The 25858-nt window shown below is 45.6% G+C and overlaps 1 protein-coding gene and 1 long non-coding RNA gene across 4 annotated transcripts in view; one reads left to right on the plus strand and one right to left on the minus strand.

The window, feature by feature from the left end:
* NRM (nurim) overlaps positions 1-4292 on the minus strand; it is a 77455-nt gene extending 73163 nt beyond the window's left edge. For all 3 annotated transcript variants that reach the window (XR_014154129.1, XR_014154130.1, XM_081853892.1), the window contains exons 1-3: positions 4016-4292; positions 2862-3064; positions 2168-2344 (exon numbers count right to left, since the gene is read on the minus strand). Coding sequence is in view for 1 of the 3 variants with exons in the window: in XM_081853892.1 (XP_081710018.1) it covers positions 2168-2344; positions 2862-3064; positions 4016-4160 (525 nt within the window). In the remaining 2 variants the exon portion in view is untranslated. The remainder of the gene's footprint in view (positions 1-2167; positions 2345-2861; positions 3065-4015) is intronic.
* Positions 4293-4724: 432 nt separating this feature from the next.
* LOC309337386 lies at positions 4725-24999 on the plus strand. The gene is made up of 3 exons (XR_014154241.1): positions 4725-4823; positions 23268-23804; positions 24652-24999. It is a non-coding gene; the product is annotated as an uncharacterized lncRNA (long non-coding RNA).
* The last annotated feature ends 859 nt before the right edge of the window (positions 25000-25858 follow it).

Here is a 25858-nt window from a genome sequence, read left to right on the forward strand (position 1 = left end):
AGACCCTAAGACTTGCCGATCAGAAGGTCGCGGTTCGAATCCCCGCAACGGGGTGAGCTCCTGATGCTCGGTCCCTGCTCCTGCCAACCTAGCAGTTCAAAAGCACAAAGTGCAAGTAGATCAATCGGTACCGCTCCGGCGGGAAGGTAAACGGCGTTTCCGTGTGCTGCTCTGGTTCACCGGAAGTGGCTTAGTCATGCTGGCCACATGACCCGGAAGATGTACGCCGGCTCTCTCGGCCAATAAAGCGAGATGAGCACCGCAATCCCAGAGTCGGTCACGACTGGACCTAATGGTCAGGGGTCCCTTTACCTTTACCTTTTTACACATTGGGCCTCTACATATTCACAAAGGGGGAATGTGAGATTTGTTTTTGTTTTGTTGTCTGGACTGCTGAGGCAACACTAAGTGCTTCGGCAGTTCTTGCCTTGACCAAAAATCCCTCAGAATTCCAGAGATGGAAACAAGATAATGTCCCTACCAGAGAGGAATGGCAAATTAAAGTGCTGGACTATTCCGAAATGGCAAAACTGACCGTTATGCTCAGGACCCAAGAAGACCATAACTTTAGGAAAGGATGGGGGAAATTTATAATTCATCTTGGAGACCACTGTAAACAGATGAAAACATTAGCAGGATTGCAATAACACTCGTAACAAGTAATTTTGACCAAATAAAATATGGACTATTGAAAAAGATGAAGTAGAAAAGGTTTAATACAGTGGTGCCCCGCAAGACGAACGCCTCGCAAGACGAAAAACCCGCTAGACGAAAGGGTTTTCCGTTTTGGAGGCGCTTCGCAAGACGAATTTCCCTATGGGCTTGCTTCGCAAGACGACAGCCCATAGAGAAATCTCCGGGACAGTGGGGAAGCGCAGCGTGTCTTCCCCGCTGTCCTCGGCCCTCCTCCGAAGCCTGGCGGCGGGGCGGGGACACCTCCTCCCGCCGCCGGGCTTCGGAAGGATGCCCCGATGCCGGGCGGCGGGGCGGGAAATCCTCCCACCGCCGCCCGGCATCGGAACGATGCCCCGATGCCGGGCGGCGGGGCGGGAAAGCCTCCCCCCGCCGCCCGGCATCGGAACGATGTCCCGAAGCCGAGCGGCGGGGCGGGAAAGCCTCCCCCCGCCGCCCGGCATCGGAACGATGTCCCGAAGCCGAGCGGCGGGGCGGGAAAGTCTCCCCCTGCCGCCCGGCATCGGAACGATGCCCCGATGCCGGGCGGCGAGGCGGGAACGCCTCCCCCCGCCGCCCGGCTTCGGGGCGGGAAAGCCTCCCCCCGCCGCCCGGCTTCGGGGCGGGAAAGCCTCCCCCCGCCGCCCGGCTTCGGGGCATCGTCCCGCCGCCGGGCGGCGGGGCAGGAACGCCTCCCCCCAAAGCCGAGCGGCGGGGCGGGAAAGCCTCCCCCTGCGGCCCGGCATCGGAACGATGTCCCGAAGCCGGGCGGCGGGGCCGCGAAGCCTGGGCGCGCTGGCAACTCTCCGCAAGGAGCGCTCCCGCTGCTTGCGGAGAGGTCCGCGAAGCCTGTCCTGGACCTCTTCTGAAGGCAGGCGGGGGGCAAGTCTTTGTCCCCCCTGCTTGCCTTCCCAGGGGCTTTTAAATCGCCCCGGACAGCGGACAGTCCTCCGCTGTCCCGGGCGATTTTAAAATGCCGCCCGCCAGAAGAGGTCGGGGGAAGGCGGTTTCCATAGGAACGCATTAATTGATTTTCAATGCATTCCTATGGAAAACCGTGCATCGCAAGACGAAAAAACCGCTAGACGAAGAAAATCACGGAACGGATTAATTTCGTCTTGCGAGGCACCACTGTAATAGGACCCACAGAGGGGAAGGTGGGAAGTCCAGAGATTCTGAGGAATATCCAAATTTGGATGGTTGTATTGTTATGATCTTATAGTTTTAAAATCAAATAAATATTGTTATTATTAAAAATCTCTCAGAATTCATCCAAATCACATGCACCCCCCTAACTGCTATCACATTAAGAGCTTCCAAGAGAGAGATCATGTCTTCCAAATTTGCTTCAACCCTGGGACCTCTCTTTTTAGAAATATTTTACAGCAGGAGGAAATATCACCCTCATGGGTTGGGTCACTGGGCCTCGCTGAGCTCAGCCGCCAAATACAGGACGGTGGCCTCTCTAGATGGGGAAAGGGAAGCTGTGCGGTACCTGTTTGACCCCCATCAGCTCTGCGTAGTCAAAGATGAGGAGGATGCTAAAGATGACCAGCCAAGCAATGAAGTGGAGGATGAAGCAGATGAGAGGGACCCAAGTGACCCAGGGCTCTCTGCTCGTATTCCAGAGCACAGGAGCATCCTGCACAGGCTGCCAGTGCCTCATCAGCAGCTAGGTGGGAAGGAAAAGGCCCATTAGATAAAGGTAGATTCTCCTGCAGGCACACGTCTCATATGGCTGCATTTTGGGACTCCAAAACTGCAATCACATTGTAGAAAATCCGCTGGACCTGCAGGCATTAGCTAAATCATACAAATCATATCCACATTGGGTTGTTGTTTTTAAATTGTGCAAGATTCTAGTCCTCATCATTGCAATGATGCATTTTGCTTCACAATATAATGAAGGCTATGCTGAGTTAACGGTGTGAGTTTGGGAGCTCTGTGCTCAGAATAAACTGTACCAAGGAGCAAAGACTCAATGCTGAAATTGGGGGGATTTGCTTTGGAAATATCACTTCCATGAAAGTGCAGAGTATGAAATTCGAACAGCATCATGCCAGGAAGATTTATTCTGCATTTTGAGTTTAGCTTTTCTGACTCTGTTGCTCTGTTATCTTGCCTGTGGGACTTCTTCCTCCCCTTCAGTCCTCTCCCCCCATTTTGCTCCCCCAAATTGATACCCCTACCTGGAGAGTCAGTGCTGTGCAGAAGACATAGAAAGATCTCTGTAGAACTCCAAAGCAACTTCTGGTCCAGTGTTTGACTTGCTGAGTGGCCATGAGGCTGTGCTGCAGGATGAAGAGGACAATTAAGCCCATGTCCACCATTAGTGGCTGCAGAATCTTGGGATCCCTCAGGGCAGCTTCCCATTGAAGATGAGGAGCAGCATCTGCAAAGAAAAGAGGTTCAGTCAAGGTGAGGCCTAGTGCATCCAGCAGGGGGCTGGCAGAGTATCTCAGATAGTAGCCCAGAAACGGATCCCAGAGACAAATTGTTCTCTCTCTCCTTCTCTCTCTCTCATCATCTTAAAACAATCCTTCCACAAGCTGCTGTTCTCTGGATAGCTCAGTTGGTTAGAGTGTGGTGCCGATGGTGCTAAGGTTGCAGGTTCAATCCCAGGGATGGTGAGAGTCGTACTTCAAAACTTATGAATGATAGCAGGTTGGGGAAGGCTCTCTTAAAGTATTGGGAAGCTTCTGGATTGAATGGCCTTAACATACAGAGCAGGAAGTAGAACATACAGTCATTTTTATCCAATCATCTTTAACGACATCATGGGATATTATTACCAAACCATATTGTTCACATACTAGTAGCATCAGCGGGGGGGGGGGGGGGGGGGCAAGACCACATCCTTCGCCCTGCCTGCCTTTCACAACAAGGCGCCACATTTATTTCTGCTTGTTGGAAAACGCCCAGGGCAAGACGCAAACTTCCAACTAGGAACCATTGCAACATAAAAACACAGTGTTAAAAGCATCTTATCTAAGATCTAGGAATTCTTATCATTTGACTTTCTCAGTTTCAAAGTGGCTGCTTTAGGGTTTCAGCCTCCTGCCACTTGCCTGGGCGTCTTCAGGATCCAAACCAAAAATAAAAGGAAGGGATGAACGGGCAATTTTTCATACCTCTTGGCATGCTGCTGAACTACAACTCCCGTCATCCCTCAGCACTGCCCATGCTGCCCTGGACCCGATACAGAGCCCCACACCTGGAGGGCCGCCGGATCCCTGCTCCTCCGCCCAAAGACCGCGCACCTCGCACCCCTTTGCAACCCCAAGCTCTCATTTCCTCCCCCGCATGACCCCTCCATTTCTCTCCCGCCCCTCCGCCCCCGCACCGGTTCTGTGCTGGGCAGCCCCCGTCCCCGGCTGCAGGAAGAGAGCGCGGAAGGAGACGAAGCGGATCAGCTCCACGCCGGTCCCGAAGGCGAACAGGAAGCTGCCCAGCGCCGGGACCATCATCAGGAGCTGAAGAGCAGCCATGGCGGGCAAATTGCGCTTCTCCCGCCGTCCGGAGGAACCGCCCTGCGGAGAGGAGGGACTCCCTCCGGAATCCCCACGCCCTCCCGCTACGTCACAAGCGCGTAATGAGGGGGGGAAATTCCTCCCTATCAGGAGCGGGAGGGAGAAGGGGGTCTTCTCCCTTTGCCGAGTGACATCACACGCTGGGAAGGGGCTCTCGTTGAGGGATTCCTCCTTCACGTCGTGACATCACGAAGAACTCTGGGGGGAGGGACTTTGACGTCATACAGGATCTAGGGAGCAGAACCTCCCCGCCCGCCGAAATATTCCTCCCCGTGGCAGAGGAACAAGTAAGGGTTGCCCCCCAACCCCCCCTAACCCCAGCTCCCTCGAGCCTTGTAAGGAATCAGCGTCTACTCTTTTCATCCAGGGGCCTCGACGCAGCTCTCGTTCTTCCATCCTCACGTTGGGCAAAAGATTCCTGCACTGCAGGGGGTTGGACTAGATGACCCTGGTGGTCCCTGATAACTTTGTGATTCTTTGATCCGGACCAAGAGCGTCGGCAAACCGCAACGAAGAAAGCAGAAAGCGGATTCTAAGCGCAGCACCGCGGAGGAGGGGCTAAGAATGCCACCATTCTCACCTTGCCGGCTCAGAAGTGAGCGCAATGGAATCCGCTCTCAGGTAAGCCTGCGTAGGTGGCTAGGATCCCAGCCTCACTACCTTAGGGTAAGTAGCATCTAACTCAGGGGGTTTTACTTCTGAGTAGGCATGTATAGGATTGCACAGTGAAACAAACGCCCCCACCCCCCATCGCCTGACATGCTGATAACCCGAATGTAGGGGTGTGACATTTTGGGGTCGCCTTCCTTTTTCAATCCAAACATAATTCATAAAACAGGTTATAAATCATAAACAGTGGTGGAGCTTCATGCTCCAGCGGGGGGGGGGGGGGTGCGTGCGTGCGGGGAGAGCAAGCAGGGCTGGGGCTGGCACGCGATCTGGGGGCATGGCACGCCACCTATGGTGGTGGTGGTGGGGAGCCGTGATGGCACCCCACTGGGATCGCACTGCTGGGGGCGGTGCGCTCCCCCCCCCACTCTTCTTCCTCCACCAGTGGTCATAAGTACAACAGAACAAAGTAATTAAACGGTGGTGCTGTGGTCTAAACCACAGAGCCTAGGGCTTGCCGATCAGAAGGTTGGCAGTTCGAATCCCCGTGACGGGGTGAGCTTCTGTTGCTCGGTGCCTGCTCCTGCCAAAAACATGTCAAGTGCAAGTAGATAAATAGGTACTGCTCCGGCGGGAAGGTAAATGGCGTTTCCGTGCGCTGCTCTGGTTTTGCCAGAAGCGTCTTAGTCTTGCTGGCCACATGACCCGGAAGCTGTCTGCGGACAAACGCTGGCTCCCTCGGCCAGTAAAGCGAGATGAGCACCGCAACCCAGGTTAGGGGTCCCTTTACCTTTACAGTGTCCACACATTAAACATCAAATGCCATAAGTTAAAATCCTAAACCCTTAAAATGTCAAGTAGCAGCAATAAAACATTGCCATCATGTATTCCATTTATTAAAAGCTGGGATTAAGGGGGCGGGAATCAAGTCCCCCCCCCAATAGCTATAAATAAGTAGAGGAGGAGGTCTGGTGAACTCCTGAGGACGATTCTTAAAGAGCGTGACAGCTGATTAATTCATCCGAAATATAAAAACCATAGCCTACTGTGTCAGGAAGAAGATGTGCGACTGTAGGGCTGGTAAATGGCACTGCAATCTTATTATACATGTCTACTCAGGAGTAAATCCTATTGCGTTGGTCCAGGAGGCTTGCTCCAGGTGCAGCGTGACATACCCAAGGGCTTGAATCTGTTTTTAACAGGGCTCAGCAAGATTTTTAGGCCTGTGTGCAAGTTTGGATTTTTGATCAAGTTCTTCCGAATCAGCCCTGCAGCCCTCAGGCGAAAAGAGAGAAACTGCCCACCTGTCAAGTTTGACCCTGCAGGATCAGGGAAGAAAAGGATGAAGACTCCTGGGCAGAAAAGGTTCCCCAACCCTGCTGTAGATTAAAGCAGAGTTAGGGAAGGAAGGAAGCCTCAACCCCCCCCCCCCAGGACACCTCGCGTTTGCCTTGCATTGTCTTTTTAATTTTTTTAAATATACTTTTGAAATTTATACATTTCATTAATTTTACAATCATTTTAACATTTGGAAGGGTTTTTAAAAAAATAATATTTATTACTTTTACAACAATTTAAAACACTACAAAAAAGAACAAAGAAAACAATGCAATACAATACAAAAACACTACATAACACTAAAACAATAAACTAACAAGACAAAACAAAAACAATTTAAAACACATCAAAAAAAATTTCAATATCTTATCTTTCATTCACATATTTCAGTGACCTCCTCACACCTCCCTTTTTGTATTCCACTTCTATTAATTATTTCAGCAATTCCTTTCCATCTTCTTCTGTTTTCTATTCTATAATTATCTTAACACAAACTAACCTTATTTTTTCCTTTAATATTCTATTAATCTATTTATACTTAATTCCTTATAACATTTCTACTAAAGCCATATAACTTCATTCCTACATTCTTCTAACATTCATTAAAACATTTGGAAGTTTGACTTTCCCCCTCTTTCTGTGGTTAAATAAATTTATTTTTTAATATTTTCTGCATATCCAAATACATTTAATTTTCTCCTTTAATTATCTACTTTAAATATATACTCTTATGAAAGTGCAGGTTATTACAATGCCAATGTTTTTATCTATTTGCAGTTTATCTGTAAATATTCAATCAACCATTTCCATTCTTTTATAAAAAGTTTGTCATCCTGATTTCTTATTCTTCCGGTAAGTTTCACCATTTCTGCATATTCCGTAAATTTTTGTATCCAAAAACTTCTGCTTCTTTCCATTTTGGGGCCAGTAGCATTCTCGCTGCTGTAGTCGCATACATAAATAAATTTCTACATAATTTAGGCAGTTCTGTCCCTATAATTCTTTTGGGAATTATAGGGAATTTGGGAACTTTGGCTTGCAGTGTCAATGGCCAATATTAGAGGAGAAGGAGAAGAATACAGTAGTACCTCGGGTTACATACGCTTCAGGTTGCAGACTCCGCTAACCCAGAAATAGTGTTTCAGGTTAAGAACTTTGCTTCAGGATGAAAACAGAAATCGCGCGACAGCGGCGCGGCAGCAGCAGGAGGCCCCATTAGCTAAAGTGGTGCTTCAGGTTAAGAACAGTTTCAGGTTAAGTACTGACCTCCGGAACGAATTAAGTACTTAACCCGAGGTACCACTGTACCAGGGTCAGTATTGTTTACACCAGGTATCTTTACAGACCCAGGAACCATTTTTAACACAAACTTACATTGGGGGACCCATTTCTTAACCTTTGACCACAAATTTGCATGGTGGTAGTGCTCCTGTTGAAACCCACCTTGGATCAGGTGACGAACCCACTAGTTGAAAAGCAGTGGCCTACTCTGGCTTCTTCCCAGCTAGATGCATAAAGGATGCTCTTGCCACCAGGTGGCAGTTCTTAAGTCCCCATGGAGGAAAACATTTTTGCTTTCCTTGCACTTCCTGTTCTGGTGAGGCCAATAAGTGGATCCTCAATGCCTATCCATTGCTTCAGTCAGTCCCCGGAGACTGAATCATCTGGTGAACCTATCATGGCTCATGCTTCAGAGGAACAGTTAATTCCACAGGTGCACCACATGCCAAAGCTGCCATTAGCACATTTTTAAAAAAAATAAATTGTTATTGAACGAGAAAAACCTTAAAATACATACAATAGCGACATACAAACATTCACTAGATTGTAGAGATTGTAAAGAGTATAGACAGAAAAAAGAACAGACGAAAGAAAAAAGAAAGAGAAATAAGAGTGTGAATAGAAAAAGAACATAATTATATCTGATATGCGAATCAGCAAAGAAAAGGAACTTCCAACTACACCCATTATACTGATTTACAATTAAACTATTATTTACACAGTTATATAAAGTTGTTTTTCTTTGACTTAATTTAACATTTCCCAACAAATGCTTTATTTTGCATGGCTCATTCAATATCAGCCAGGAAGCTTTTATTAGCACATTTTTATGGTTGCTCTTGGTGTTTCGTGGGTCAGGATTTTGCAAGTAAAAAATCAAACAAACCGAAAAGGCAAAGGCAAACCCTAAGTTATTGCAGGGACGCGGGTGGTGCTGTGGGTTAAACCACAGAGCTTAGGACTTGCCGATCAGAAGGTCGGCGGTTCGAATCCCCGCGATGGGGCGAGCTCCTGTTGCTCGGTCCCTGCTCCTGCCAACCTAGCAGTTCGAAAGCACATCAAAGTGCAAGTAGAAAAATAGGTACCGCTCCGGTGGGAAGGTAAACGGTGTTTCCGTGCGCTGCTCTGGTTCACCAGAAGCGGCTTAGCCATGCTGGCCACATGACCCGGAAGCTGTACGCCGGCTCCCTCGGCCAATAAAGCGAGATGAGCTCCACAACCCCAGAGTTGGCCACGACTGGACCTAATGGTCAGGGATCCCTTTACCTTTAAGTTATTGCAACTGTGATTAGTGATCAAATTGTAAAGACAGAGAAAGGGTGTGTGCACCATGGTTCACACATACTGACCTGTCACTCCTCTGTCCTGAATGCCGGATATTTATTAAGGTGTCTGTCATTCATAGGGAATGAGGGTGAAGCAAGGTTTAAAAGTGCATGCCAAAGAGCGTCACATGCCCTTCTGTGGGAGCCCCCAAGTTGTGCCGGACACCTTCATTGTACAGCTTTTGGCTAATGCTGAATATGCGGCTCTTCATCCTAAATTTTGACATCTGAATTCTAAAGCTGGGAGTGAACCCAAAGGTCTTCTTGCTCAACCCACTGCAATGCAGGAATCTTTTGCCTAATGTGGGGCTTGAACCCACAACTCTGAGATTAATCTCTGTCCTGCTCTGCCAACTGAGCTATCCTTACTGAGGTGTGTGTTTTTAGGACCCTCCTTGTTTCTGTGTTTGTATGTTGTTTTAAATATTATATTTTAATTGTTGTATCCCGCCCTGGGACCTTGTAGTTAATAATACTAATAAACCAAACTGCAGCGGAACAGAAACAGCACTGATTGCGATGATTATAGGTTGCAGCAGAATTTGCTGCCATCTTACATCCCTGGTGGTGGCTGGTGTCAGCTTCACCTTTGAGCCAGTGCCAACGACTGGGCTCAACCTCTTCAGCCCCGACCAGGCCAGGCGAGCTGGGAAAGCACTCCCAGAGACCTTTCACTGCAGGGAGCAGGTCTAAGTGCTGTGGACTCACAACTCAGAGCTGTGAGCACCAAACTCAGTTCCAAAAGTCAGTGGAGCATGGCAGAGCATGAACCACATGAACGACAGCTCTGAAGTATAAGTTCTTTTATTCTCTACAGCTACTGCATAAACTAAAGAATAATTGGAGATGCGGGACTGCATGAGTGTTACAGCTACTTGAGCAGCGACCTTATCTATATAAAGATAACACTCAGACTCCCTTTGAAGTCAGGCTGGAGCGGAAGAAGTGATGAGCAAAATCTGCCCCCTCCTTTCTGAAACATTGTCAGCAGATTCTTGCAATGGGAGGGGTGAAACATCCTCAGCTGGACCTATAGGCTAGACTGTGCTGGGGTGTGTGTGTGTGTGGGGGGGTTCTCTGATGTCTGGCACCTTGCCCTGTTAAGATCAGATACTCTTTTGGTCCTCCCAGACCTGTCAGAGGCCACCATCCAGACAAAAGGAAGCATGTTTCAAGTTTCATTGATGCCCAAATCTCTCCCATTGAAATAAATGCGCTGAAATTATACAAACTCAGTACCAAGTACAGAAGGCAGAGGCAAAGGAGTCTGGTGGCGAAGTTAACTTCTTTTCAGCCTGAATTTATTATAGGCTGTTTCTGGTGGACGCTTGCATGCATGAGGAAGGTTTGTGACTCTGCCCATTTGTGAATCTTTACTCACAAGTATCCATATAAGTGCTCTGATGTTTCAGATGTTTCAGAGCTTGCATTCCTTTGGGATAAGGAATGCACTTCCTTATCCATTAAACAGGTAGTAATCTATCTGATGAATATTGTACGTGTTGGTTGGCTAATTGAGCTCATCAAAGAACATCATTCTAAAAATGCAACTAATCTGTTCTAATGTGGGAGGCTTTGAATCGCAATTATCTGTCCTTGGAATTGTGGGGTTTTAACTTTCAGCAGTTGTTTGCTTCAGCTTGTGATAAGGAAAGTAATCCTTTACTGCAAAAATAAAAATTAGAACCATAGAATTGTAGAATTGGAAGGGATCACGTTTAACCCTTTGTTTGTTGCTGTTTAGTCGTTTAGTCGTGTCTGACTCTTCGTGACCCCATGGACCAGAGCACGCCAGGCACTCCTGTCTTCCACTGCCTCCCGCAGTTTGGTCAGACTCATGCTGGTAGCTTCGAGAACACTGTCCCACCATCTCGTCCTCTGTCGTCCCCTTCTCCTTGTTCCCTCCATCTTTCCCAACATCAGGGTCTTTTCCAGGGAGTCTTCTCTTCTCATGAGATGGCCAAAGTACTGGAGCCTCAGCTTCAGGATCTGTCCTTCCAGTAAGCACTCAGGGCTGATTTCCTTAAGGTTATCCACTAGATTTCACTTGATTTCAAAAGTGAATCTCAAAGATGATATAGAAATTAACAGGGAAACAGAATAAACAGTTGTATGAATGAGGCCTAACTCTCACTGATTTCAACACAGTTTTCTTCCAAGGGTGCTGAGCTTTGCACCTGTGTACTTCGACTGTTTGCATGCTTACTCTATATGTAATATATCTACTGCATGCACTGAGACTGACTGCCAGGTAAGGACTGTAGCCTTAGATGTCCTAAATGTCTGGCTAGTTCATAGCTGTTATTATTTGTTACATCTGAGTCCTGCCCTTTCCCCAACAATGCCATTCTAACATCCCAACAACTCTTTGAGGTAGGCTATTGTGGGATATTGTGACTCGCCAAAGCCAAACTCAGAAATCTTTGAATTTAGGATTGCTGACATTCTAATGCAATGCATTTTTTGAAAACATCGCCCAACTTGCCATACCGCCCTGAGCCCGGCTTCGGGTGGGGAGGGCGGGATATAAATTATTATTATTATTATTATTATTATTATTATTATTATACACCTGCTTTTTCCAGGACACTTTGCCGATTCAGCAAAAATCTGATCGGATGCCATTTTAGCGGCCCGATTCCCTGACGTATGGCAGCCTTGCCCAGGCAGTGACATTTAGCAGAATTTTATGTTTGAATGCTTCCAGATCATAGCTATTTGTAGGTGGGATTCAGCCACATGCCATCAATTTCAGGCTGTGCGTGGATTTGGAGCCCTCGTGCAACTAATCTTCTTCCCCCCCAACAATGTCTAATCCAGGGGTTGGCAAGGCTTACCGGAAATGGGCTGGATCACTCCCGCAGAGATCCTCCGTGGGCCGGGTCGCCGCAGTGCGATGCCTGAAATCGCGTCTGCGCATGTCCGCGGTGCCAGAAATCGCTTCTGCACATGCCCAGATGCTGAAAATCGTGCCTGTGCAGAAGTAATTTCCGACGTCTGAGCATGCGCAGAAGTGATTTCCGGCGCCACAGACAAGCACAGACGCGATTTCCGGCGTCTGCACATGCACAGAAGTGATTTCCAGAACCGCGGAAGAGAGTCCCTGCATTGAGCTGTGTCAGTTTAGCGCAGCGCGCGAGGACTCGGCGAGCAGGTGGCTCAGTTTGGGGGTGGCTCGGGGTCCGGTTAAATGGCCTCTGTGGGCCGCTTCCGGCCCATGGGCCTTAGGTTGCCTACCCCTGGTCTAATCTCTGTGTGCATAAATCAGAATGAATGCTCAGTAAAGAGATGGTCTGGAAGGTCACCTCAATTCCTTCTCTCGCTCATCGCCAAGAGTTTGAGGGAGGGTGTTGACAAGCTGAAATAGATCCAGAGGAGGGTGAAAAAGACTGTCAGTGGTCCAAATGTATACATACTATACATTTAATGCACACACTCCAAAGAAGCATGGGAACTATAGTTTTAGGGTGCTGGGAATTATAGCTCTGAGAGGGGTAAGCCTTCAGAATTATTTTTTTTGGGGGGGGGTTGCTTTAAGTGTTTGGTGTGTAAGCAGGCAAAGTCCTCTGAGGAAGGTTGAAGGAGAAGAAGAGTTTGGATTTGATATCCCGCTTTATCACTACCCGAAGGAGTCTCAAAGCGGCTAACATTCTCCTTTCCCTTCCTCCCCCACAACAAACACTCTGTGAGGTGAGTGGGGCTGAGAGACTTCAAAGAAGTGTGACTAGCCCAAGGTCACCCAGCAGCTGCATGTGGAGGAGCGGAGATGCGAACCCGGCTCACCAGATTACAAGACTACCACTCTTAACCACTACACCACACGGGCTCTCAGTGTGGAGTTGGGTGTTTGGAGAAAAGACAATTAAGAGGTGATAGGTTTTTGTTTTTAAGTTCTGACACATAGACGAGGGAGCAAGTTAGTTTGGGACCTTAGTCAACGGGTTCAAATTACAAGACAGGGGATTTTGATGGAACTTTAAGAAGAGCTTCCTGATTATACGAGCTGTGCAGCAATGGAACTGGCTGTCCAGAAAGTGATGGATGTTCCTGCATTGGAAGTGTTTATGAAGAGGCTAAGTGGCCACCTCTGGGGGATGCTATAGCAATGAATTGTTAGTTGTAAAGGGAAAAAAATAGGCTTAAAAAAACGAGGATAATTCCTGGATGCCAGGATCCAAGTTTGGGGTGCAAGTACTCTTTGGTGAGGGAACCCCAGCAGAGCTCTAAAATCACAAAACATGCAGTAAAGCAAAGCATAGAAATATAGATCTTTAAAATATACCGTATTAAGTTCCAAAATCCCCCCACTTGCGTAAACATAGAAAGAGACCACACATTTGGTAAGTTAAAAATGATTTACTTACAAACTCTACAAAGGTCATATTCATGTGCTTTTCCATACAGCAGTCAGAAAAACTTGGCTTAGTTACAGTGGTGAAAGTTCCTAAATTATGGGTATAGGAAGACAAGAATAGCTTGTAAGAGCTATGTGGAGAAGTTGCAGCAACCAGCTTAGCCTCTTCACTGAGGCTGAGCTTCTCTGGTAGACTCAGGGGGAACAAAGCCTTGATTACCTAGTCCCTCCCAAGGTGAGCTAACCTGTCAGGACAGCTTACTCTATGCTTTGAACCACCTCATCCTGCATTATTTAACTTCAGCATCTTGGTTATATGAGACTGGTTATCCTACAACATGAGTCTCCAGCAACTGACATTCAGAGGCATACTTTCACCAGGGGAAGTAGAACATAGCCACTGTGTCTGTTGATAGGCTTATCCCCCATTAAGTTGTGTAATCCTCTTTGGACGAGATCAGGGTTCCCACCAGTGGTATACAAACTTAATTCAAGTCCTGCCAAAATAGCTAAAATGTATAAGACAAAAACAAATCTGTGCTGGAGGTGTGGTAAAACAGAGGGGACACTTATACATGTTTGGTGGACCTGTGAAAAAACCAAAAGCTTCTGGAACACAGTATATGACAAGCTTAAAAAAAACATTTAAGTATAACTTTATGAAAAATACAGAAGCTTTTCTACTAGGGATAACGGACACAGGTACAGCAAGAGAAGATCAGAAAATATTCCTCTATGCCACAGGAGCAGCAAGGATCCTAATTGCTAAAAATTGGAAAAAAGAAATTGTGCCAACAAAAAATGAATGGTTAGGGTATGTTGAACTTGCTAGATTAACAGGGGCGATTAGAGATCACACTAGACAAGAGTTTCAAAAAGCATGGGGAAAATGCAGAGAATACGTCACAAAACAGTGCCCTAAAATACATACCTGGACTTGTTTTGATTAATGTCTGCAGGAGACTTTGTGGATATTTAAGTTATAATTAGAAAAATCTTGATAATTATTCTTAAAGGAAACAGCTTATAAGAAGTAAATAAGGAGGCCAGATACAGGATAAAGGCAGTCTTTTATTTGGTTGTTTGTAATGCTGTATGTTATGCTTAGTGTATGTTATGTTCATGTTTAATGAGGGTGGATTTCTGTATTGGGGGGTGGGGGTTTATGTTATGTTGTAAATAAAGTTTCCATTTTTTTAAAAAAAAACTTAATTCAAGTGGTCTGTGGTTGAAAACCATACCATAGCTTGCACAGTGTGCTGCAGTTGCTATTGTTATAAGAAAAAAAATGGGCTTGTCGTTTACAGCCCAAATTCCAAATCAATAAAGGGTTCAGTGTCCTCCATGATTGGTGAGAGAAGGATGGAGGCAGGAACAAGATCTTTATTTTCTGTTGCATCAGAGTCTGCCCACCATATTCTTGCAAGGCGGTGAAGACCCAGAACAGAAGTGCGTAACAACTTTTATTTTATTTATATAATTTTTATTTTGTTTTACATATTTAAGTTTACAATCATACCACAACACATCCGAAAATACAAGATTCTCCCGAATCTCTAGACTTCCCACCTTCCCTTCTAGGGGGTTCTGTTAGTAAACCTTTTCTGCTGCATCTTTTTAAAAATAATCCAAGTTTTTTTATAACTCCATTGTATCCATAGTGTTATTGCGGTCCTGCTAATGTTTTCAGCTGCTTACAGTGGTCTTTAAGGTAAATTGTAATTTCCCCCCATTCCTTATTAAAGTTTTGGTCTTCCTGGTTCCTGAGTTTTCTGGTCAGTTTTGCTGTTTTGGCATAATCCAATAGGTTCATTTGCCATTCCTCCCTGGTAGGGACTTTGTCTTCTTTTCATCTCTGAGCTAACAGCATCCCCGCAGCTTTCGTCGCATACAATTTTTAAAGACTTTAGAAATTGCCCAACCCCTTAGCCGAAGACCACCTACAAGTATCATACCAGCATCACAGAAAGAGGTGCAGAAATATGAGAGTGTGGCTTCTTGTCTCCTGTCCAGTCAAGATAACTGATTACTGCCTTATCTTGGCTAGTCTGGGTCATTCTTTTGAAATGGTAGATACCCAAGTCCTTGAATCTTTTGTCACAGACCGTGTGAGAAGTTTATCTCTTTACAGGATTTGAAGGATTTTGAAGTGAAAATAACTTGGGAATGAAATTTTTCGTCAAGGTACTTCCTTCTGCTGCGGAGAAAATATTTGGGATGGCTTCAGGATTGCTTTGGGAACTCAGACAAAGCATCTATTTCTTGTGGGGAGTGTTTCCTGTTATTTGAAGGGTGAAGGATTGGTTTTCTGTGGAGTGTCCAGGGCCGGATTTATGTTTGATGAGGCCCTAAGACAGGCATAGGCAAACAGTCCTCCAGATGTTTTGGGACTACAATTCCCATAATCTCTGACCACTGGTCCTGCTAGCTAGGGATCATGGGAGTTGTAGGCCAAAAACATCTGGATGACCAAGTTTGTCTATGCCTGCCTAAGCTACTGAATGTAATGGGGCCCTTTATATGTCCAGCTGTTCTTTGTGAACAACAAATTGTTGCTGTTTTTTGTGTTGAATATATGCTATATGGTAATTCATAGGAGCCTACACAGCACAAAACACTGTTGCTGTATGTAGCTTTTATTTTATTTGTTTTTATCTTATATTTTGGAAATGTACATCTTTTTCTTCTTTTCAATTTTTTGGGGCCCCCAAGGGAGTGGTGCCTTAAGCTATAGCTTGCTTAGCTTATACGTAAATCTGGCACTGAGCGTGTCCCTGCTATGTGTGTACCTTACAATTTGTGTAACACTATGGCAGGCAGAAAAGTCATTGCATGGTCCACCAAGACCACCAGCAATTCTCAAGTAGCCCATAGGGGGGAAAGTTTGGGGACCACTGGAGTAGATAACCTTTTATGTATGTATGCATTTTATTTATTAAATTTGTCTACCAACCTTCATCTGTATATCTCAGGGCGGTTCACAGCATAAAAATACAAGTGAAAAACAGAAAAATATATAATAAAAACACAAAACAATAACGCCCCCACACTTTTAGGTGCCTTCTAACAATACAAATCAGAGTTTGTAACAGGCATGCTGTCAGCCTTGATCATTGTTGTTTATTACTTAGGAGTTTTATGGCTAGCCTGCGTCCAATGATACAGCAATCCTTGCCATGACCACAATAGACAATTGAGGATCAAAGTAACAGAGGGATAACCAGGTATTAAGCAGTGACTCTGATCCTGTTGTCAGTAGCAGTAACAACCTGTTGCATGGTTCTTTTTATCTGAGGAACGGCATTGCTCAGTCTTTAGCCAATTAAAATAATCCTTAAATGGAGCTCGTGAGTAAAGAGGAAGCAATTTGAGGTGGCAGCAAGTCCAGGAAGCCAAAGCCTTCCTGGTCACATGTTCCAGAGCTCCATTTGCCATTTGCCAGCTGGAAAAAGGACCAGAAGGAATATGGTAGACTACTGTGGCTTTTGCATACTAAAGGTTTCTCATTTATTTTCCTCACAGAAGGGAATGCCTTTTCTAAGATGTTACATGTCTATGACTCTATGATCATCACACCGGAGTCCAAAAGCATGTGCTATCCTGCAGTATTCTGCCCTTGCATAACTCCATTTTATCAAGTTTCTTCTTTCTTTGGCAATCACTCGTAACTGAGTAAGATTGTCTTCCATAAACACAATTTTAACAATGGGTCCGTAAGTGGCTGTGGCGGCCAATTCTGGATCCACACATCCTTCCACAGTGGAGACATTGGTTCCCGGTGGGAGTTGATCACTGTGAGGGTTTGCCAAGCGTGCCTTCCTCTTAGCACATTTCTCCCTTGCGTCCTGAGTTCGAGTATCTTCAAAGCCCATGACACCTTTGGTAAAGGCTGTTCTCCAATTGGAGTGCGCTCAGGCAAGTGTTTCCCAATTGTTGGTGTTTATACTACATTTTCAAGATTTGACTTGAGAGAGTCTTTAAACCTCTTTTGTTGAATAAAATTCGGAATAAAATAGTGGCTTTGGAAGATGATAATCAGGCATCCGCACAACATGACCAATGAAGTTGATGTTGAAGAATATGTTAGTAATATTACTGTGAGGTATTGGGAACATGTTTATGTACTGCATATGCAAATTATTATCAGCTCAGCAGGATAGCTCAGTTGGTTAGAGTGCGTTGCTGGTAACGCCAGGGTTGCAGGTTTGATCCCCGTAAGGAGGTTGGACTTAGAGATGCTCCTCAGCGTCCCTCCCAACTTTATCATTCTGTGTAAACAAAAGTGTGCTTGTATTTCCTATTCTTTTATGCAGATGTTTGCAAAGCTATGCATGTTGTGAATCCATTCATTCATTTAATCAGCTAAGTCTTCTCTAAGAGAGCACTTAAATATATTCATTAAATGGTATCTGGCATACTATCACTTAAATAATAGGTGGCATAAACTACAGATACAGATGAAGCCAAACTTACCTGCTCATCTGTAATACATAGTCTAGGATGGGGCATCTGGGGGTGGGGGACTCCAACTCCCAATATCTCCAGCCAGCGTGGCCAATAGGCAGGAATAATGGGAGTTGTAGTCCAAAAAATATCTGGAAGGTCACAGATTCCCTGTGCCTGGTCTAGGAAGTCTTTCAGAATCATATCGTATGATATAATCCACTGGAAATATCAGAAGGCATGGCTCTGTCTCTCAGCTGCCCATCCTGTTTTTAGATTCAAGTTCACGCCCCTCAACTTTGACCTTTCTCGTTTGAACTAACAGACAGTTGGGAGGGCACCCATTTGCCCTTTGGCACAGAGCCACTTCCTTTGTTACCTTAGGTAAAGCTAAAGGGACCCCTGACCATTAGGTCCAGTCGCGGACGACTCTGGGGTTGCAGTGCTCATCTCGCTTTATTGGCCGAGGGAGCCGGCGTACAGCTTCCGGGTCACGTGGCCAGCATGACCAAGCCACTTCTGGCAAACCAGAGCAGCGCACGGAAATGCCGTTTACCTTCCCGCCGGAGCAGTATCTATTTATCTACTTGCACTCTGACGTGCTTTCGAACTGCTAGGTGGGCAGGAGCTGGGACCGAGCAATGGGAGCTCACCCTACTGCGGGGATTCAAACCGACGACTTTCTGATCGGCAAGCCCTAGGCTCTGTGGTTTAACCCACAGTGCCACCCACGTCCCCTTAAGGACCCATAATTAGGGGGGCCATTACTAAGAAACTTGGAGGAGCGCAGAAAGAAGAAATGTTATGGTGCCTCTGCCTCGGCACAACCGGATGCCTTCATCTGCCCCAGCTGCAGCAAAACATGTCTCTCCCACATTGGTCTCTATAGCCACAGCAGGCGCTACAACCCTTCCAACTGTTTGACATCACACCCAAAGGCTCACCCCTCCATTGTCTCCCGAGGCAGACCATGTCTGGTTACTCCGGCAATTGGATCCTTGTTGAGTGTAAGAATTAGAAGAAACTTAGGTATGCAGCCTACCCCAGCGTCCAAAACTCACAGCAATGTGAAACAGCACATTTCTCAGATACTGCTTTCAGCTCAAAATAGGCAGGAAAAAACTTCTGTTATCTGCTGTAGGTAATATCTGGGTGTTTTGGGAAGCTGGAGTGATGTTTTAAATGGCCCATCTAAAAACCCTGCTAATGTATTAACTTGTGTGCATTGCTTTTGTAAATATGCAATAGACATTTACCATTCTTTTTTTTATATTTGTTGTCATCTTGCCAAAAACACTTGTAATATTATAGACAATGTACAAAAACTGGAAGTAATCCGAGAAAAAGTACCCACTCTGGAAGATTGGCAGATGCAACTGATGGAGTATATGGAGATGGCGGAAATGACTGGCAGAATCCGAGATCAGGGAGAAGAGTCGGTGGAAGAAGACTGGAAGAAATTTAAGATGTATTTACAGAAACATTGCAAAACTTTTGAATGCGAATGATGTTGGAATGAAATGAAGTGGTTTTAGCAATATGATTAGAAGTTAAAATTCGTGAGGATAATTAACTAAGGGTAAAATTAAGAAGATATGAATTTGCTATTTAAACTTTTAAATGGGATACAAAAAAGGGAGATGTGAGGAAGTCATGAAAATAAGTTAATGAATGGTATGATATTTGAAGTTTTGGCTTTGTTTTTTTTCTTTCTTGTGTGTGTATGTGTACTTTTATTTTTGTTTTGTTTTTGTGAATCTTTTTTCTGTAAAACTCAATAAATATTATTATAAAAAAAAAAGTAATCCGAGAAAAAGGCTTTATTGACATGCGTGAATGAAAATATTATAAAGGAACCAAGGGAGGAGGGGATTCAAGTAATTCCCATACTGTGGCTTCAATACTGATAGTGTATATAGTTGTTTTAAATGTTTTATTGTATGCTTTTTAAAAAAAAAGTAATGTTTTTGTGAAAATTAATAAAAATATTGTACAAAAAAGAGCACATAAAAACACATTTGCCTTGATGAAATAATAACACCCACCCACCCACTTCAAAGTAATTCAAATATGCAAAACACAGGCTTTGTCCCCTCCTGGTCCTTTGCTAAGCTATGCATGTTGTGAATCCATTCATTCATTTAATTGGCTAAGTGTCTTCTTTAAATGGGAGAGAGCATTCAAGTATAGAAGGGATGCAGGTGGCGCTGTGGTCTAAACCACTGAGCTTCTTGGGCTTGCTGATCAGAAGGTCAGTGGTTCAAATCCCCAACTGCCTGTGGACAAACAATGGCTCCCTCGGCCTGAAAGCGAGATGAGCACTGCACCTCCATAGTTGCCTTTGGACTTAACCATTCAGCGGTCCTTTACCTTTTACCTTTACCTTCTTTATAGACACAAACCCTCTTGATTCCTGGGCTCGGGTGCTTCCCTTAGCCTTTGACCAATGTGCTCCACCTGCACTTTACTTCTGCCCACCCAGAATTATGTGGGTGAGTGGGTGCCAGTCTAGCCATGCCAAGGTCCTGCTGGAGTGACAAGCAGGTCTCTTGATGTAATAGTGAATAGCAGCTGGTGCTTATAAACAGCCTGAAAGACCTGCCCTCCTAACTTGCAGTGGTCATTGGGGTGACATTTCCCAGTCAATACTTTCCTGTTCTCAGGCTCATGCAAAACCAGGCATAGGCAAACTCGGCCCTCCAGATGTTTTGGGACTACAACTCCCATCATCCCTAGCTAACAGGACCAGTGGTCAGGGACGATGGGAATTGTAGTCCCAAAACATCTGGAGGGCCGAGTTTGCCTATTCCTCTGCAAAACCCATCGCTCGTCCTCATTCTTTTCCTCCCAAAGAGGAGATGGATGGAATCCAGGACTCACAACTTCGGTTGTGCCATGTCCTCCTGGGCACCAGAGAGAAATCCCGATTCTCTCTACCTTTTCCAGATGGGCAGGGTATAAATAAATTGTATATTATATTATATTATATTATATTATATTATATTATATTATATTATATTATATTCACCTTCCCACATTTTCTGACCTAAATACTTTCCCTATTCTATTCGAGTGTTGAAATAGATACTTGATCCCTGCCAACTAGGTTCCGACAGGACGGGTTCTTGCTTAACACGAGAGGCAATGTGGCAATGGATTCCCAGCCCTGAGCCAGCTCTATTCTTTGCTGAGCTGACCTCGCTTTGCAATGCAGATGGGTATCCAGAAAGGCAAACACGGGATAAGATCAGGATCCACCCTAGCTGCATGTTCAGTCCACTGGCTGTGGTTAGCTGTAATGCTGATGATTTATTTAAACTGCGGAACTCACTCCCACAGGAGGCAGTGAGGCTCTCAAGGGCTACCAGGCACAATGGCGGTGCTCTGTGTCCACAGCTGGAGGCAGGATTGCTTCTGAAAGCCAGTGGCTGTAAAGTGCAGGAGGGGAGAGAGTTTCCCACAAGCATCTGTCTGGCCGCTGTGAAAACAGGGTGCTGGACCAGATGGGCTATTGACCTGATTGAACAGGCGCTTCTTATATTCTTATAGAGCACCGATTCAGGTACACGGTGCCCTGCAGGTAAACATGAACTAAAAACAGTTATAGCCTGTGCTTTTCTTTCTTTTCTCTTTTTCTCTTTTATTCTTTTTTATTATTATTAACATATAAAACATATACATATACATTTACACAATACACATACATAAAACACTACCTTATTTTCATAACATAAAACATACCTACATTACTCTATATAATACCTACCTATACAGTGGTACCTTGGGTACTTAATTCGTTCCGGAGGTCTGTTCTTAACCTGAAACTGTTCTTAACCTGAAGCACCGCTTTAGCTAATGGCGCCTCCTGCTGCTGCCGCACTGCCGGAGCACGATTTATGTTCTCATCCTGAAGCAAAGTTCTTAACCTGAAGTACTATTTCTGGGTTAGCAGAGTCTGTAACCTGAAGTGTATGTAACCTGAAGTGTATGTAACCCGAGGTAGCACTGTACTGTACAGTACATATCAACATGCCTACACATCTGCCCCACACAGACACCCACCAAGTGACTTGACTTCCAGCCGTTCTTGTTACATTACTTTATTTTTCCAACTAGCTTAAACGCATTTGCTTTTCTTTCTGGGGGGATGCAGGGGTATGCATACTCCTAAACGTACCCAATATGTTTCCCAGGCACATTTCAAAGTGTCGGTGCTGACCTTTAAAGCCCTAAACGGCCTCGGTCCTGTATACCTGAAGGAGCATCTCCTCCCCCATTGTTCAGCCCAGACACTGAGGTCCAGCTACGAGGGCCTTCTGGTGGTTCCCTCACTGCGAAAAAGGTGAGGTAACAGGGAACCAGGCAGTGGGCCTTCTTGGTAGTGGCACCTGCCCTGTGGAACATCCTCCCATCAGATGTCAAAGAAATAAACAACTATCTGATGTTTAGAAGACACCTGAAGGCAGGCCTGTTTAGGGAAGTTTTCAATGACTGATGTTTTAATGTATTTTTAATCTCTTGTTGGAAGCCGCCCAGAGTGGCTGGGGAAATCCAGCCATCATCATCATCATCATCATCATCATTTTGTGAATCTAAGTTTGGCCTCATTGAGGGGCAGTATTTCAATATGAGTAGGAAAATGAGAGTACCCCTAAACATTTTTTTAGGAAAACAAAGCACTGGTTACAGCTTTGATGGTGGTCAAGGAAGTGGAGAAGAAAAAGAGACTAGGGTCACACCGACATCATACTTTTAAAGCATTCTTGTACCATCTTGGTAGTAATGAATTCCACTGAAGAATCCTGGGAACTGTAGTTTGTTAAGGGTGCTGGGAATTGTGGCTCTGCCATAACAAACTACGGGAGCCTTTGGTGGGAGCCATCACTGCTCAAGCGCTAAGAGAGTGCCTTAAATGTATAGGGCGGGTGTGATCTAGATCAGAAAGGGATAAAAGTTATATATCTGAACCTCATGGGTGATTGGGAATTCAACAAGTTTGTATCAGCTGTTCTTTGTTTTACAGACCACTTTAGTTTTCTTCACTGCTGTATATATTGGACAGTTCTGCGTTTCAGGTGGAAAGCACTGTTTGTTCAAAGACATATCATCCGATCAAAGTAGCCGAGTGGTGAAGTACTTATCAAGTTAGCAAATTTCACAATGGTTGAATGCAGAAGAACTAATTGCTCAAACATTGTCCATGTGTCTTGCTGTTGTTATTTACCGTATTTTTCAGTGTATAACACGCCCCCGTGTATATGACACATTCTTTTTTGGGGGACTTAAAATTAAGAAAATGCACTGTGCACTATCCGTGTATAAGACGACCCCTTATTTTAAACTTCAAAAATTTAGGGAAAAATATAGTCTTATACACAGAAAAATACAGTAATTTAATTTTTATCACAGACGGTTTTGCAAACTGTTTCACAATGTTATTTCAATCCTCTTCAAAGGAAGTCTTTCTTTATCAATTTATTAATTTATTAATAAATAAATTGATTAATTATCAATTTATTATTATTATCAAACAAAATTAGGTAGATAGAATGCAAAATATATAACTTCAGTGGCTCAGTTATACAAAGTACCAGATATGAAAGGAAGGCAACGAAATTGCCCGTAATCAAATTGTTGCGTAATGAAGCATTAATCACCGTGGTACTTAATATGAAAGGAAGGGAATGTTAAAGTGCTTTGTAATGATTTCTTCAGCATGAATCACTGTGGTGCTGAATATGGCCAAGAATGGCATTGTAATGACCAGACACCAAAGAAGGGCTACACTCACCACAGTACTAAAGCAAAGATGAACATGCCCTCCACACGATGTCTGAATCCATGGGGCCGGATTTAGGTTTGATGAGGCCCTGAGCTACTGAAGGTAATGGGGCCCTTTCTATGTCCAGCTGTCCTTTGTCAACAACAAATTATTGCTGTATTTTGTGTTGAATATATGCTATATGGTAATTCATAGGAGCCTACACAACACAAAACACTGTTGCTGTATGTAGGTTTTATTTTATTTGCTTTTTATCTTATATTTTGGAAATGTACATCTTATTTTTTCCTTTAATTTTTGGGGGCCCCCCAAGAGAGGGGGGCCCTAAGCTATAGCTTGTTTAGCTTATATGTAAATCCAGCACTGGGTGTATTCAGCAAGGGCCGTGTACACATTGTCAGTTCACAGCACAAGCAAGACCATCGTTTTTCTCAGTTCGGATCAAAGCCGGTTTGGGGAAAAGCGTGTCTGTCAGAGCTGCCTCTAGGTCCCAGCTCACAGAGGACCAACGCTAGGCTGTCGTAACGTACAAAAGTCTTTATTGAAGTTCAGTCTCCATTTGAAAGCCACAGTGTGCAGCCCTACGTCTTAAACTCTAGATCGGCGAAGTCCCGTCTGAGTCTCCTCCCCTCTGACACCAGTTTAAGATCCTAGCCCTGCTCCACCTTTTCCGCTGCTCTCTCCTCCTCTGGGTCCTCCTGCCCGCTGGGGCATTGCCCTTTCTGGACTCTTCCGAGGCTGAGTCGCTCAGCTCCTCCCCCTGCCTCCGGCGGGCTTTAGGACCCGGTTCCCAATCCTCATTCTCTGCTGTCCTGCGCTCCTGTACATTTGAACTTGCCTCTCGCGCCAACCCAGTGACCTTTCTCCTAACCGTTACACTACTTCTGTCACTGCTTCCCTCTTCCGGAATACTGGCCGGATCTGACCTCCCCTCCGCTGTCCGACTCTCCGACGGAGGCGTGGTCAGCTCTGCCTCGTCTTCTCTCCCTGGTGGGGAATGCACTGGCCCCGATACTTGGGACTCTTCCCCCCCACTCTGCTCTGGTGGGGAAGCTGGTCCTGATTTCCAACTACTGCTCTGGGAGTCCCTGCTGCCCCCTTGCTCCTGAGGGGTTCCCCTTGGGAACCCCCTACCCCTGGCCACTGGCGCCCCCTTCTGTGAATCTTCCGATTCGCTGGAGAGGCTCATGGAATCCCTCGGGCCACTGTCATCTCCTACGCTCCCCTCGGATTCCTCCCCCTCGCTCTCCATTTCCTCCCCCTCCTGTGCCTCTGCTCCTGAGCCCCTGACAGTGTCGAAACACAGCATTCCGTAAGAAAACAAAAGGATAGGTGCAGGATAGATACGAATTGTGGATTAGGCGGTGTGTACATTGCTTCTAAAACCAGTGGCGGAAGGACACCAGTTGCAGAGCTGCACAACAGCCTTTGTCACTGTGCAAGCAGAAAGACTTCTACGAGTACAGCAGGACTGCTCTTCCCTCTGATCTTCCCCTAAACTTCTTCAACATCTGATCTGGGTTTTCCCGCAACCATCTGGAGCAGATTGGAAGGTGATGTGGTGGGCACATGTGGAAGGAAAAGGGAAGGGTTAGTTCCATTGCACGAGTGGAAATTGTTTGCCTCACACAGCAAACTTTTTCAGCAGTCCACCGTCCCTCAGACCTTGTGGTGGGCCGGACTATATTTTTTTTGGGGGGGAGGGGGAAGAACGAATTTTTATGCCTCACAAATAACCCAGAGATGTAATTTAAATAAAAGCACACATTCTACTCATGTTAGAGTAGGCAGGCCCCACAAATAACCCAGAGATGCATTTTAAATAAAAGGACACATGTTACTCGTGTAAAAACACACTGATTCCCGGACCGTCCGCGGGCTGGATGTAGAAGGCGATTGGGCCAGATCCGGCCCCCGGGCCTTAGTTTGCCTACCCATGACTTAGCTGGTCCCAGGGCAGTGGCACCAAGGGGACAACCAGAAACTCCAGCAGGCCAAACTCGGCTTAGCATGGAGATGAAGGGAAATGAAACTACCACTGGAATCATAGAACTGTAGAATTGAAAGGGACCACGTGTGGTCATCTAGCCCAACCCCTTGCAATGCAGAAATTTTTCACACAAGGTGAGGCTCGAACCCACAGCCCAGAGCAGGCTTCCTCAAACTCAGCCTTCCAGATGCTTTTGGCCTACAACTCCCATGATCCCGAGCTAGCAGGACCGGTGGTCAGGCATGATGGGAACTGTAGTCTCAAAATATCTGGAGGGCTGAGTTTGAGGAAGCTTGGCCCATAGATTAAAAGTCCCATGCTCTACTGACTGAGCTATCCCAGGAATGCGGTGGGGAAAATTCCAGGGTTTTTGTTCAGAAGGCAAAAAATGGGTGTCCGAACACATGTGCTTTTAATTGTAAAACCTTTACTGTAGGATGGTACCAACTTCTGTACAGAGGAAGTGTCTTTTTGAAGAGGTCGTTTTGTGTTGCAAATTATTCTTTAGGCAGTGGATCCAGGTCAGAAGCGGAG

Source organism: Podarcis erhardii (assembly GCF_964252035.2).
Source record: "Podarcis erhardii genome assembly, chromosome: 2".
Lineage (NCBI taxonomy): Eukaryota > Metazoa > Chordata > Lepidosauria > Squamata > Lacertidae > Podarcis > Podarcis erhardii.